Below are 16,832 nucleotides of genomic sequence, written 5' to 3'. Positions count from 1 at the left end.
GTGAGTACCACCACCCACATGGCACCGTTTCAAAGCTAGTCGGGTTTTCATTGGTGGGTGGTGATAAGACAAGTAACAATAGTCTTCTCTATTAGTTACTATTTGAGGTAGTGCAATACATGTTGCTTAGAGGGGAACAGGTATTCTGTGTGTTATCAGACACAGAATACCTCAGTCTAAAACACTGATGGATCCAATATCTTTCCATTACAGAAAATTTAGAAGTCCGGTTGGCCTGCCTCACTGAAATCAACTCGTGCACACCTTCTCGATGGTAAGCCCTGTTAGGTCACTTAGGTGGCAACGAACGTGTAAAGTGGTTCTCTTCAAGACGCCTGGTCAGTGTGAAGAGGAAAAGACCAAACCCTACAGCATATGACAGCACGACAAAACAAATGGCCCTCAGTCCCCAGCAGCTTTCACTCCCCCTCTTACTGCAGTGAGGCAGTGAGAGGATCAGTGGAAGCAGAGGGTGCTAAGAATCTCTGGGTACGACCAGGCTGCCATGCACGGAAACTGAACTTGGCCTGTTACAACGTAAGATCACTCATCGGTGAAGACAGGATATTAGAGATGGAAAAGGAATTAGAAAATGTGAATTAGAATATCATCGATTTGGCTGAAACAAGAAGAAATGAATCACTTATAAGTTTATCAAGTGGAAATCTGCTGTACACCAATGTAAACAATGAAAGGAGTGAAGGTGGAGTTGGGTTTCTGGTCCATAAAGATTTAAAAAACAACATTTTGAAATTCAAAAGTACATCACCAAGGGTGTCGAGACTAATACTCAAGATTTCTAAGAGGTACAAGCTAAGGATTATAAGTACACCAAAATTGAGTCTTCTAGATGAGCAGAAAACCCACTACACTATTATTATGGGAGACTTCAATGCTAAGGTTGGAAAAAGACAAAACAGCGCAGAAAGGGGAACTATAGGAAATTTTGGAATTGGTGAAAGAAATGAAAGAGGTCAAAGACTTGTGGAATTTGCAGAATCTCAAGGATTGTCAGTAATGAACACTTTTTTCAAGAAAAGGGTGAACAGAAAGTGGACATGAGTCCAAATGGATTAATAACTAATGAAATCGACTTCATCCTGACTAACAGAAGATGTACTGTGAATGATGTTACTGTCCTGAATAAGGTAAATGTTGGAAGTGATCACAGAATGGTAAGATGTACACTTGATATAGATGTAGGAAAGGAAAAAACTGACTCGAGTAAATAATACAAAGGTCTTTGAGATAACAGAAGAGGAGAAAAAGCAGTATGTACAGGAACTTAAGAGCAAGTTTGAGCTTCTGCAGACTGCTCAGGACCAAGATATCGAAGAGGAATATTACAACTTTCTGAAAGTGATAAAGCACAAGAAACCTATACGGAAAAAGAAATCCAAAGAAAAAAAAATTAGTCGAGAAACACTTATTATGATGAACCGAAGGCAAAAAATGAAGAGCAAGATAAACACTGACAAGGAAAAAATTAGGTATACTGAGTTATGCAAAGCTATTAGAAAGAGACTCAGAGAGGACATAAGAAGATTTAACACAAGAAAAGTAGAACAAGCATTAGGGGAAAACAAAGGATTTTTAAATCAGCAGCCAGTAGCAGTAATACAGAAAGACAAATGATACTGAAACTGAAGAATAGCGATGGTGTACTTATAAACAGCAGAGAAGGCATAATTCAAATAGCAGAAGACTACTATAGAGAATTATACAAGGAGTGAGGGAATGATACCAGCAGTGAGGAAGATGGATTGCAAATTAGCAACATATACGACATACCCGATATTCTTCCTGATGAGGTAGAACATGCATTGAAGAAAATGAAGAATCAGAAAGCCCTGGGGGGAAGATGAAGTTACTGTATTGTTGTTAAAATTGGGAGGAACATACATAACACAAAAACTGGCAAGACTCTTGACAAAGTGCATTAGAAAAGGTGTGATGCCTAAGCAGTGGAATAATGCAATCATAGTTTTGCTGCATAAGAAAGGAGATAAATCAGAAATTGGAAATTATAGACCAGTTAGCTTTTTATCACACATCTACAAGTTGTTCACAAGGGTCATTACTAACAGATTAGAAAGAATACTTGATGAGAATCAACCGAAAGAGCAAGCTGGCTTTAGGACAGGATTCTCAACTATAGATCACCTTCACGTAATATCACAGCTAATGGAGAAAGCAAATGAATATAAAACACCATTATGCCTGCAATTTATGGATTATGAAAAGCCATTTGACTCCATTCAGCATAAGGCAATGTTTTGGGCACTGGAAAGACAAGGCATAGATACCCCATATATTATGATTTTGAAGAAAATATATGAGAACACTACCTCCTTTATTAGACTAGACAAAGACAGTAGCAAATTTTAAATCGAGAAGCGAGTTCAACGGAGACACTATCTCCGAAGCTGTTGAGGAAGCCTTCAGTAGATTAGACTGGTCACAGAAAGGAGTCAATGTGAATGGACAGTACCTAAACTATTTACGATTTGCAGATGACATTGTGGTCATAAGCCAAGATCGCAAAAAATTAGAGGAAAATCTTAATAAGTAATGCAGAATTAGTAAGGATCTCGGACTAAAGATGAATATGGCTAAAACAAAAGTATGATGAACAAGTATGCCACAGAAAGGGACATAATGATTGAAGGAGCAGTAATTGAAAAGGTGGAGTCATATACTTATCTGGGACAAGTTATTAGCTGTAATAATGATAAATGGCTGGAAGTCAAGAGAAGAATAAATTTTGGATGGATAGCATTCAGGAAATATAGTCGCATACTGAAGAGCAATATCCCAGTTTGTCTGAAACATAAAATAATTAACCAATGTATACTCCCCACCATGACTTATGGAAGTGAAACTTGGGCACTCACCAAAAAAATGGAAGAGAAGCTGAGAACTACACAGCGAAGAATGGAACGAATTATACTGGGAATCAGACTGTTAGATAAGAAGAGAAACACATGGATTAGACAGCAAACTCAAGTAAAGGACATTCTTATACAAAACTAAAGAACTGAAATGGCCTTGGGAAGGACACATAGCTCGAAGACATGATGACAGAGGGACTAAGAAAATAACAGAATGGAAAATAACAGAGAGGAGCTAGTAGGAAACCTGGAAGACAACGGTGGAGATGGATAGATGAAATTCATGAGTTTGTGGATGGCCATTGCACAAAACAGAAGGAACTGGAAAGTTGCTGGAGAGGCCTTCATCCTGCAGTGGAATGAAAATGGCTGATGATGATGATTACATGGGCAACTCGTTTTGAAGGAAGAGCACAATAAGAGATACAGACGAAATTATGCCTTTCACACTACTATTGTAGTTGTTCTTTAAGAGTTATCTATGGTGTATCTACACCGATATTATATAGAATCTTAAACTCTTAAATATTATGCCTTGTTGCATTTAGTTTTTTTAAGTAAATCAATTAATTACCTGGTAACAGATCTATCATAATTTTTATTTTTGGATGCTTCCATATATGGACATTCCAAATTTAATGCTCATGCATATTCAGTTTTTTCATACAATTTTTCATATAAATCGGAAAATAATCTTAAATAAATATGTAAATACATTTTTAGGGTTCCGTGCGCGAAAGTATCCCAATTACAACAGCATAACATTACTGCTTTGCATGAAGGGAATGTAAGGAGAAAGAGAATTTCAGGGGTGCATACTACACAGCAGCTGCTTACTGCAAAAAAAAATCGAAAAACACCAAATATATTCTTTGCTGATTTATGCCAAGCAATGGTTGTCGCAAACATTCCTGAGAACAAGTGAACAATCCAATCTTCAAAAGCTTGGAAAAATACTGCTCCCAAAAAATTCCTGACAAATCAGCATTACGGAAAAATTACCTTGAGGACCTATTAATTGGTATGCTCTCATTGGTTTTATAAGATAATTTATTATTTAATAAAATCCAAAAGACTGAATGCTGTGTAGGCTATATTTTAATTAGTTTATTTATTTACTTACTTGTAGTGTCTAAAGAATATTCACGAAGATATTGGAAGCAGCTGTGTGTGGGGGGGTTCAGTTGATGAAACCATGGATTGTGAAGGCAGATATATAGCTAATTTTATTGTTGCAGAGCTTAATTCAGATGAACCATCTAAATCGTATCTCCTTGAATCAAAGGTTCTGGATAAAACTAATCATGCAACTGTTGCTAGGTTTCTTAATGATTCTCTTGATAAGTACCGTATCTCTGTGATTAACAGATCGCTGCTACATCGGGAATGGGAGTCTACGCGGTTAAAATTAAACTCATTATTAATTATTTAATATTTAATTAAATAATTACTTGTAGTGTCTAAAGAATATTCACGAAGATATTGGAAGCATTTAATTTATCATTTTATTTATTATAAAATGATAAATTAAATTAATATACAATTACTTATTTGTTTCAGGTATTTTGTGGCCGGACAGTGTAAAAACTGATCGTTTTCTTCTTTTATTAATGGATTCAGCAGCCTGCATGCTCAAAGCCGGGAGAGCATTGGAGGTATTTTTTCCGAGCATGATACATCTTATTTGTTTAGCCCATGGTCTTCACGGTGTAGCAGAACAAGTACATTCGGAGATTCTGACAAGCTGATATCACCAACTAAAAAGGTCTTCCTTAATTAAGGCGCCCTCAAGAGTAAAGCTCTTGAGGGCGTAATTGTTCGAAATAAGTTCTGGGGGAAATCGGAGAGAAAATTGTTAATAAATTAGATGCAGTTTTCGCTAGAAAACTGACTTATACCACCATACACAAAATTTCCCAAGTTTTAGAGGATACAGCCATTGAAGGACTTCCTCTAGCTCCCAATGTCATTAAGGCGTTTAATTTTGCCCCGATCACATGTTGTGATGTTGAGAGGTCCTTCTCTGCTTACATGCGAATATCAGCAGATGATAGAAGAAGATTAACTCAAAAACATTTGGAGTGGATACAGGTATCGCAATGCGATGGAAAGTACTTAGCAATTAAGTGTTAGTAGCCTAGTACCTTAGCCTATACATTTTGGTTTTTGTATGTTAAAAAAAAAACTTGCAAATTGTGATATTTTCATTATATTACTTGTTAGAAATTTGTATAACATGTCATTGTACAACTTTAAAAGAATAAAAAAAAAGTAAATATAATTTATACGGTATGTAAAGTAAATTATTTAGTCATATTTGGTTAAATTTAATGACATTTTCATTGTGTTTTGACGTTTTTAAGGTCATAAAAATCCGAACCCTACTAATAACATTAGTTCATGAAGTGCAGCGTCCACTGATTACCACTCTGTCTTCTCCCACTCAAACACCCGTTTATCTATTGTAGCAACTTGTCCTTAACACCATACTGCTCCAATTTGTACAGTAGTCTTCCAAGTGCAAAAGTATCAAAAGCTTTCTTGAAAACCAAATATATGATATCAAAATTATTTTTTTTGCATCCAGTTCCTTTGTAACCACATAGTATCCAATCAAATTTGTCAAAAAAGACTTTCCCTTGACAAACACATGCTCTGTCTGAATTATTACTGCAGTCTTGTCTAGATAATCCTGCAATGCTTCTTTAACCAGTGACTCCATTATTTTCCTAACTAACTAAGAGGTCTGTAATTACTCGTGTCACCCTTTGATCCCCTTTGTGAATTAAGGATACATTTGCAGATCTCTACTCATGGCGACTTCCCAAGTCCAAGGATGTCCTCATAATTATAGCTAAGGGTTTGTTTACTTCCTTTGCCACCTCCTTTAGTATAACTGGATAGATCCCATCCACCCCAGGTGCCTTTCTTATGTTTAACTTCACAATTTCTTCTCCACTGTAGTCTCATTTATTACAAAATCATTAAGCTCACTGTTAGAGTTTAATAAGCTTCTGTCCTCCACTTCCCAAAAGAATTCCTCACGTGCGAATGTAGATGCAAATACTCATTCAGATTATCAGCTATCTGAGCAAAATCATCAACAGTCAAACCATTGATATCACGTGGACTAATGTGATTCATCCCCTTCCTTCAAGAGTTTATATAAGTAAAGAGAGCCTTGCTGTTTTTCTCAGCATCCTCTGCTAAAGATTTCTTGTAATCTGCTTTTACCTGCCTAACCTTCTTTGTGACTTGATTACAGACTAGCTTATATCTACCATAGGATCTATGTCTCCTGGTAATTTATATGCATTCCATGCATTTTTCTTCTCTGCCACGGGTCTCATTAGTTCATCTGACATCCATTTAGGTGTAAATTTTGAACGGTATTTCTTAACTGGTATGAAAAGCCTAGTAGCTTCCACGATTAATTCCTTGAATATTTCCCATTTAGAATTTGCTATTGGTGACAGGTAGACTAGGAAAGCTGAAGGTGAATTCATTAACAAAAATAGGCAGAAATTGCAGTTTTTAAAAATTGTGATTTCAGTGTGTGTGTGTGTTATTTTTTATTTATTTATTTATTTTTTTGCGAAAAAAAAAAAAGACAGAAAACTGTTATATTCAGAGACCAAGAAAAACTGTTAAGATGGTGAGATATAGAAGGGATCAAATCAAGCCAGACGCATTTTCATCATAAACCTGGACAGTTGGCAGATATATATGATTTTTTATAGTGTTTTCAGAAAAGTTAAGTTTTTGAAAAATAACTCAGGCCACAGCTTCTTTGAAAACAAGTTAGTACCTAAAAAGTCAATTCTTTTCCAGAAAATCTGTAATATCATTTAACATAAATTAATACCCTTCATTTCCCCTCATAGCTACACCATTCTCACTTTTACTGTTTTAAAATTACTATTTTAAAAATAGTAATACTCCTACACTGACAGGAGCTCAGGGACACGTCATTCCCACTCTAATTGTCCATTAAATCATTAACCTTTCCAAGTTCTTCCATTCATCAAAAGAATAGTACATTATGTGATTCCAGTTTATTTTTACACTAATTGCTTTAGCTTCTTCCCTCTTTTCCTTCTGTGCTTGCAATAGGTAAATTGCATTAAATTTGCACTTTCTTTCTCATTCTTCATATTGGCTACATGTTCCTTGAACCCAGAATCATATCTTTTGATTTTCCTAAGTTTTTCAGATCTGTATGAACCATTTTAATCAACTGATATTTACACACTTTATACACTAATTCTATAAGGAACTTAGACCACTGTAACAGAAGTCTGGAATTTTAGCTTCAAACCATATCTTTGTAGTCTTCATTATTTGTGCCAAATCTGGTTTATTTCAAACATTTTTTGAGCCGAGGAAATAAAGGACAGTCTCAGTGGAGTCAAATATAGGAAATAAGGGGGCAGGCTATAATTTAAAATTGAATTTCTGCAGTTTTAGACATTTTCATATGAGTTGTGTGCAAGAGCATCTTGTCCTGAGAACAAATTTTATTTGGAAGTTTGTCACATCTGATTTTCTTTTAAGTTTTCCTTTAGTTCAGACATTAACATTAAATAATATTCTACTGCAATTATTATACTCTTTTTAATTGTAAAAGAATAAGAGAAGTTTATCTCAATATGATATGTAGAACACTTCCATATGATACTCTCCAGAAATTAAAACGAAAATAATTAAAAAATCGAAAATCTTACATTACAGTAAAAAAAAATAAACAATAATTAAAAATCAAATGAACACAATTAAAAATCAATTTAATGCAATTAAAAATTAACTAAAAAAACTAATTTAATTGCGTTAAATTGTGTTTATTTGATTTTTAATTATTGTTTTTTGTTTTTTTTTTACTGTAATGTAAGATTTTCGATTTTTTAATTGTTTTCGTTTTAATTTATGGAGAGATTATGATACTCTCCAGAGTTTAATTTCTCCAGAGTTTAATTTCTCCAGAAATTAAATCTCCAATATGATACGTAGAACACTTCTCCGGAAGTGTTCTACGTATCATATTGAGAGGTAAACTTCTCTTATTCTTTTACAAATATTGATATCAATGTAGAACGTATTGAGCATTATATCTGGTTCATACTATCAAATTATACTCTTTTTAAAAATCAATCAAGAAATACTATCCCTTCAATTCCAGAATGCAGTGACAATAAGTTTTCCTGCCATGCCTCAAATTTGCAAATTTACAGATTGCTATTTGGCTTCTGGACCAAGAAATGCAACCCTATTTCATTGACAGATGAATTTTCTACAAATATTTTGTTCTGTCTGTAACTGAACGAAAATGGCATGTGGCAACACAATCCTGCACTGAGACACTTGGGAACCCATTTCGATTATAATTTTTCACGTGGAAATCTTCATGAGCTATTTACAAAGCACATTTGCGAAATATCGGAAGTTTCCTCTATCTCTATTATGATTTATATTCTGCAATCTGAAAGGATAATGTTATGAACTTATTTTTTCAGGTTAGTGACAACCTGGTCTTCCTGACATTCAGTCATCTTTGTCAAGTTTTCCACTTTTGAAATTGGCAACCCAATTCTTTACAGTTACATACGATGAACATCTATCTTTTAAGGTTTTAAGAATTTCCTCATATATATATATATATATATATATATATATATATATCTTTATCAGATTAACATTTAACATAAGATTAATGATGGCACAATACTTTTCTATTTTCCCAATTTTCTGTGAAAAAAAATAATAATTTGGAAAAACAAGGCACCTTCAAATCTTTTGCAGAAAACTATGTTATATAGTTATAAAAGGTAAAATTTCATAATATAAATTTATAATTGGAAAATTAAAAATATGGCAGACTTAAACATTAACCCCAATCCTACCCCCGACACACATTTTTAATTATAAAGAAAACATTTCTCTAAATAGTTGCTGCATTACAGGCCTATATGAAACCATAAAAATGCCAATTACTTTTAAGAAGTACTTTCATAAACTTACATTTGCAGGCTCAGGCAGATTTGCTTTCCTAAATATTCCAAGTTGTGTTCGAGAAGAGAAAGAATCCATTTTTATGTGACTGTCTACATATCTAGGGTCACAGAGGAAGGCCCACAGGATTACAAAAGTGCTCCCTCCTTTTCCAGTGTATGTGTGTGTACGCATGCCCACATTTGGAGAGGAAAAGAGAGAAAATCCCTCATCAGTTTTGCAAGGAAGGGAGAACATCAAATTTTCTGTTACACCATCTTATTATATCCTATACATTATGTGCTGTATGATTCCATTCAATAATGAATTGATAAAAGAACTAAATATGTAGTGACCTAATATTAAAATAATAAGAATTAACGAACACTAATTCCAGTACATCATAAGCATTCACAATTTTAATTCAAGTTACCTTCAAAGAATCTGTAGAAATACTAGGTGAGGCCTTTGATATAGAAGATGTACTGGTGCCCCATTTTCTTTTTTTCTGTGGTTTTTGATTACTGCCATCTGACAGGTGATCCTTACCTATAAATAACAAAAATAATAACTCAAACTGTTTTAGATAGTTTGGGTTTTTGAAATAAAAACCCAAGTACTGGAAACCTAGGAAAAAATTAGTTTCATTCACTCTGCTAGGCCATTTTATTTGCATTTCTTCATCATCAGAATATAAGCAACAATTATACAAAACAGAAATTTTTTTCCAATTTTAATAAATTGACAGTATTCTTAGAAACTGCTGATCGTTATTTCACAAATTATTTAATATACCAATAATCTTAATTTAACACTACATGCAAAGAATTTTAGTAAAAAAAAATAACTGCATACAGAAGGAAGCATATGAACAGATGCTCTAATATAGTCAGTTCTGACCAATTGGGTTAGAAACAGAGAATTGGGGGGGGGGGGGGGGGGGTAAAGGATTTTGAGGCCAGTATAAGAGATCTGTAGGTCAATCTGTAAAGACAAGAAGCAATTAGCCCACATTTGTAATAACTGAATTCATTAAAGTAAAAGTTAACTTTATACAGAGTATGTTTCAGTATACGAAACACTACATATCATGAAAAAAATGTAGGCGCATATTCTACAACTAAAAATAAGAATAAGAATTCTTATAAACATATTCTTATAAATATTCTTATAAACTTGTATTCTTATAAATACAAGTCTTTATTTATGATATATTAAACATTAATCATAAATTGTAAAACCAGGTAAAACAGCAAAACATTAAGTTCAAATTTATGTCATAAAAATATGACAAAACAGCTTTTAAATAGCTGTTTAAAACAACAAGAACATGAATAGTGTTGTTCCACTAGCTACACAGCTATGAGAAACCAGTGTGTCAAAGTATATACTAGTAGAATAATTTCTGTACTTAAGCAGCTTACACAAAACTGCCCTGTTTACAGTATGATATTTGTTAAACTGATAGTATGAAGACACTACAAATCTGTTTACGGTAAACTCTTTAAAACCCAGCACTCATAAGGTGTCAGATTTAAAAATTTTCCAGATTTTAGAGAGGTATACCTAGCATTGAACAGTTCTGGAGAATTTATTGCTTTATATTCAATGAATATTAAGCAATGACTAAACTTATTAACATTTTATTATTATACATTTTGTTATTATCATTTTAATCACTAATACTATCTAATACTGTCATTTTAGTCATTATTAATGACTAAAATTAAGTTATTTTGGTTTAGTTTAGTTATTTTAGTTTTTTAGTTTAATTTTAGCTATTTTAGTTTTTTTAGTTTAATTTTAGCTATTTTAGTTATTATTTAAAATTAAGTTATTTTAGTCATTATTAATGACTAAAATGACAATATTAGTGTCATTAATATTCCATATTATTCGATATTCATTATCAATATAATAAGTCAATATTAATGACAATAGATTTGTAGTGTCTTCATTATCAGTTTAACAAATATCATACTGTAAACAAGGCAGTTGTACAAGCTGCTTAAGTGACAGAAAATTTATATTACTAATATATACTTTGACACACTGGTTGCTCACAGCTGCATGAATCATTTTGTTTATTTATGAATTTCTTTTCCATTGTGAAAAAAATAACTAATCTAATTACTTGAAATGAAAGCACTTCTATTTATGTCCGTGTTGGTATGTATCGTTTTGTATTATTTAAAGCCTGCTTTTGTCGTAACCAGTAATACTATCTTTTGGTCATTAATAATGACTAAAAGATAGTACTGGTGGTTATAGCGATAATAACAGTTAAATTTTTACATGTAACAAAGGACAATACAGGTAACTCTCGTATAACACGATAGTTAGGTTCCTATAAAATCTCGTGTAGTGCAAAACTGTGTTATACGGGAATAAGACTCAGTACAAAAAAGGGGGGTACGTTCCAAAAGTAAGAAAAATACTTTTTTATAACTATTGGAAACTCAGCTTTTATTAAAAATAGTAATATCCAAATCCGTCAAATTAAAATACTGAGTGCCTTTTCCATTTTCTCAATTATTAGTGCTTGGAAAGGAGTTCTCATATTTGAGGAAAGATCCTACAGCAACAGCAGTTCTAATTTTCTGTTCATTTTTCTTTATGGTCTGGATTGTTCCTTCATTTAAATTTAAACTTTTTGCAAGGTATGATACCTTTCCCCTTTTTTAAGACATTCCAAAATTTGCATCTTTGATCCTACAGAAATAAAGTTTCATTTGAATGGTGCTTTTCTACTTTCCTTAGGCATAATTTAGGGCTGGAATTTAATGCACAACAAAGAAATTATTCCAATACAGTTCTTAAGAACAAAAGTTTAGTAATACATACCCGGAAAAGTTTATAAACGATCAAATAAAAACCAAAATAACCTTACAAAAAACTTTAGACACGAACTGCAAGCTTCAAAGTGACAAATTTTTATTGTCTCAAACTAGCACAAGTTCAATACCACAGAACCTAATACAGGGATTTCTCAATAATTTTTTTTTTGCATAATGACTAGCAAGTCAATAGTGGGGATTCGCAAAAAGAATCGAAATGTTGAAAAATTACATCCAACATAACAGCAGGGTTCCCCCACACAAAAGCTCAAAAATACCATGTTATGCAACGTTTGCCGCAATTCTCTAACCATGTTAGAGCAAAAACATTATATGAGTGCCTTGTTGTGCAAGGATTGCTGCAATTTATCAATTGTGTTAGAGCAAAACCATACTGCAGAAGTACCATGTTATACAGCGGCTGCCTGTACATAAGATCTCAGCAAATGTACTATTAATTTGAATGCATACTTAGTACAGTATTAGAGAGAATATATATGAATGAATGTGCTGGAGACAAAAAATACTTTTGCACTGAATGATAAAAAAATTATCTATTCTTCATAAGGAATAAATATGAGGTAATCTCTCTCTCTCTCTGCTATTCAAAAGTGACATCAAACTGATCATCAGCTCATGTGAGTGTTGTATAACCAGCCACATTAGCTGAAAGTAGAGAAATTTTTCACTTAAGTAGTGAAAACCTTGCATTCATTTTACCAACTGCTTTCAAGCTCTTCATAAGGCTAAGTTTAACGAGGAGAGGGGGGGAGAGAATATCTGCACACTATATTTTAGCTCAGATGTACTTCTTTGGGGCTATCATATATGATTGTAATGGGCTGTGGTAGAACAATGTCTCATAGAGATTGTAAACAATATTTGCACAACAGGTACTTAAAGCCATCCATCCCCAATGCCCACTCCCAGAGTAGGCAATGGAGATGGATGGCTTTAACACGTTGACTGCCATGTCGGCCGTATTTGCCCGACACCATTACGTTTTTCAGGCACCGTGTCGGGCCAAAACCCACTGTTTCAGTGGGAGCTGCGTCAGCTGTACAGCACTGATGATTGTTGGGAATTTACATTATTTTTGAAAAGCATGGCCTCCGGTGATACATGTGATGAAATTTGCATGGCACTATGAGAAAAAATAAGTGAGTAACTGGTCATTATTTAAAAATTCTTTGTTATTACAAATTTTATAATTACAAAATTATGAAGATTTATGGTGTTGTCCAAAACATTCCAAACACATGAAAGGCTGATGAATACAGTCTGGGCAATACGTCGAAACTCTTTTCCCCTTTCTGCTAGTAACTGATCTTCCTTCTGACTCTTTCAATTTTGCGTAACAAAAAATGCCCGTCCTTTTAACTTTCTTGTTGTTTGCATCGATTTTTGTCGAGTTACCACATTATGAGTTACCATAAAAGTGTTACCACATTTTGGCTTTTCATGTTTCTCTTTCTGTTCTATATTTAGCAAATCTGTAACTACCTCTTCCCGAAAGCTTGTTATTTTTATTTGTTTTTGCGTGGCACTCTTATATACCACGTACGCACTGACAACTGATATTCTAAGTATATATTCTATTGCTAATTTCCGGTACCACTTTACCCCCTTTCTTAGAATTGTAGCATACGAACCCATTTGATCCAACAGATCAATGCCTGCCTTTCCCTTATTATAAGCTAGAACAGGAAACGTTTTTTTTTTTTTTTTTTTTTGCTTCTTTCCATCTTTCTTTACTGCTGGAGGGTCCATCAACCATTTCTAGGGAATGCTTTGTTGTTAGTAGTCTCACATCTCGAGCATTTCAGAATAATTCACCCATTTTATAACAATAATTTCATTTTTTTTTCTTCCTTAGCAATCATCTCCCCTTTATTTAGCTTTGAGTACATGACTTCTTTGGGCATAAATTTTTTATTCACTCGTAATGTACCAACATGAGTTTTTTTATGAAGAAACGATAATGCCAGATGTTAGCTGGTATAAAAATTGTCTGCATACAAGGTGTGACCTTCATTTAGAAGTCCTTGCGATAACTCTTCACAGATCTTTGCAGATAAACCTACGGATTTTATATAATTTTCAGATTTACCTGAATAGATCTTGCTCGACCAGGTATATCCTTCAGTGGAACATAACTTGAACAGCTTGATTCCATACCTGTGCACTTTATTTGGAATATACTGTCGGAATATCAGCCTGCCCCTCCAAGGAATAAGAGTTTTGTCAATGACGAAATCTTTGCCAGGGAAAAATATTTTCTGATATTTCAGCTGCAAAACATTATCAGGTGCTGTATCTTACTGAGCCTGTCCCCTGGAATAGCAGTTTCACTGTCTGAAAAGTGAATGAGGCACAACAAAAATTCAAATCTGTTGCAAGGCATAATTTTTGTTACTAAATTATTTTTATAGATAGGTTTGGTTGACCAGTAAGATGCAATATTACCCAATCTTACTAGTCCCATCCACATAAGCCTGAAAAACTTTCTCATCTCAACAGCAGTTGTTGAAAGCCACTTTTTTAGATGACTCTGCCGGGAAGCTTGGATACTCTGAATTTTCTGTTCGACATATGTTTGTTTCCGTTACAATAAGATTTATTACTTCTTCATCAAAAAAAAATGAAAATGCCTCAAGATGAGCAATGTTTCTTGATAATGTATATTTGCGTCCCGATTTGCCTGTAAAATCAAATATTTTTTGGCATCCTTCATATTCAGTCCAGTCAATAGCTTCGTTTGTTTCAGTTGCTTCAATCTCAGGTTCTTTGGTCTTTTCAAATTGCTCATCCGTGTTTTCTTCTTCCACCCAGTCTTGAAGCACTCCTTCGATATTTTCTGGTATTTCAGTATCTTCTTCTTCATTTGAAGAAATATCCCAGTCAGGATCTTTTACCAAATCATGAGTCAAAACCTTTATCATTTTCAGAACTACTACTAAGATTTTCAGCAATTTCTCTCAGTTCCTCTTCTTTTAGTCATTGCTTTTGATTTTTTTTTTTTTTTTACAACACACGTACAAACTTGCAGAGAAATGCAACACAATAATAATGGGGATAATACAGTGTGCTAACGAACTTGTTTTCACAAAATCTCTAATTTATTGTGATGTTTGAAAGTTTATTTTATCGCATTTAGTTTTATTGCAGTGCACGCAATAAACTAATTACAAACGACCTTCGTATGTATGCTGTAATAGCGTCACATGTATGTGGCCAACACGGCATCTCAAGAAATAAAGTAAACTACTGGGCCACGTTGGCCACATATATGCAACACAAAAAAAAAAAGACTTTTTTATTTTAAGCAAAAAAACTGCATGACACTGACATTTCAATATTTATTTTAGAATTACTAATCAAATTATTCACTAAATAGTTTTTGGCCCAGGGAAATTTTTTTTTCTTAAATTAGCTTGGCAATCAACGTGTTAATTTCTCATTATGCAACATAATAGCTCTCAAACTTTCCACTGATACATGCTGTATTGAACTGTTACAAGTAGTGCCTTCATGTTACAGTATGTCTCCTTTAAATGATCAGAGTGGACAATGAGGATAAACAGATAGATTTAAGTCTGTTATGCAAGAGAACAGCTTTCAAACTTTGCTGTGAGGAGTCGATGAAAACACCATATAGATGGAATGTGTGCATGTGACAATTCCCTAAAAATTCTGCTGATATTATGGCAGTAGCTGAGAAGGCAGTTTACTGTAAAGAATATCACCAAAACTTTTTTTATTGATAGAGAGACACACTATGTTCTTCTCAACCAAGTGTTTCTGCTCTAATCTGAAGGTGAGAAGTTTGGCTTTACCTTTGGAAAGGGCAAAGATCTCTAATAAGATCATTCAACTCACCTTCGGTAAACAGCCCAAGTGCCAATGTTTGTTGGGCATGTACACTGGACTGGCTGGAGTTATTAGGGATCTGACAATCATACCTTCCAATTTGTCTTCTAAAGCATCTAGCCAAGCTGTGGAGGTATAAGAATTGTCATATGTCAATCATGAGGGGTTGGTCTCATCACTGAATTCAGGTATGGATAAACAATCTTGTGCTTAATCTTCACTGAGAATCCAGTTAGGTGACTGTTGTATTTGTAATGTAAATCTAACTGGATTCTCAGTGAAGATTAAGCACAAGATTGTTTGTCTATACCTGAATTCAGTGATGAGACCAATCCCTCATGATAACATATGGCAATTCAAGACACCCTCTATTGTCTTGGATATGGCAAATGACTGACTTTTTCCTTTTGTTCAACCAGTAATATAATTCATTTGAACAAACAGTACAAATAACACGGGACACCTGTGTCTTATTATGGTAACCTACAGCAGTGCTTTGCAACTGGTGTACCACACTTTCTCCCAGCTTAATACTAATTTTTGAAATGATAATCTCTAAAGACAGACTTCTATGATGACTAATGACAATTAGTAAATTATTTCAATAAGTTTGGCAACCTTGCATATTCACATGTCGTGTTCCTGCACATAAATGTGACTGCAACACTGCACCTCCCCCCCCCATATCAGTCTTTTCATTACCCCCAGGGTTACTGGTTGGTCTTTTCCTTTTTGCAGTCAGTTTTGCATCAACTTGCATTTGTGAATGTTCATGTGGAGTTCTTGTGTAAAGTTTACCTCACTTTATACTGACCCTTTAAAGTGGATAAATTTTTGTGGAGAGACAACTCAGCTTTATCAAAGAATGAACAGAAATCCAATGCTTCTAAAACTCCAAGGGTTTTTAAAAGACAATACAAGAAAGAATATACGGCACATGGATTTAAGTTGTGTGGAGATGTGTTGCCACCAAAACCAGAGCATTTAGTTTGCAGAGAAAAACTTTCAAATGAATGAATCAATGGTGCCAATTTTTTGACGTGACACCTATCAACAAATCATGCATCCTACCAGAACGATATAAATTCTTTAATGCAGAACTCAAAGCCAATATATGACATCTACTCTCAGTTTCTGACAAGGCATTAGAAGCTAGTTATCAAGTAGTGAAATTAATTGCTTGTAATAAAAAAACTCCATATGAATGGGTTTTTTTTATCCTCATCAAACTAGTGCACATGGAAATTGT

At 33.8% G+C, this 16,832-nt stretch overlaps 1 protein-coding gene across 3 annotated transcripts in view; it reads right to left on the bottom strand.

Moving 5' to 3' along the window:
* Acn (apoptotic chromatin condensation inducer acinus) overlaps positions 1-16,832 on the bottom strand; it is a 295,740-nt gene that overhangs the window by 181,906 nt on the left and 97,002 nt on the right. For all 3 annotated transcript variants that reach the window (XR_016547575.1, XM_090383866.1, XM_090383867.1), the window contains exon 5: positions 9,310-9,425. Coding sequence is in view for 2 of the 3 variants with exons in the window: in XM_090383866.1 (XP_090239992.1) it covers positions 9,310-9,425 (116 nt within the window). In the remaining variant the exon portion in view is untranslated. The remainder of the gene's footprint in view (positions 1-9,309; positions 9,426-16,832) is intronic.

This window comes from Mastigoproctus giganteus, chromosome 10 (assembly GCF_048544385.1).
Source record: "Mastigoproctus giganteus isolate SK-2022 chromosome 10, ASM4854438v1, whole genome shotgun sequence".
In the NCBI taxonomy this organism is placed as follows: Eukaryota; Metazoa; Arthropoda; class Arachnida; order Uropygi; family Thelyphonidae; genus Mastigoproctus; species Mastigoproctus giganteus.
Note: the sequence above shows the minus strand (reverse complement) of the source record. Positions and strands in the feature narration are given on the sequence as shown.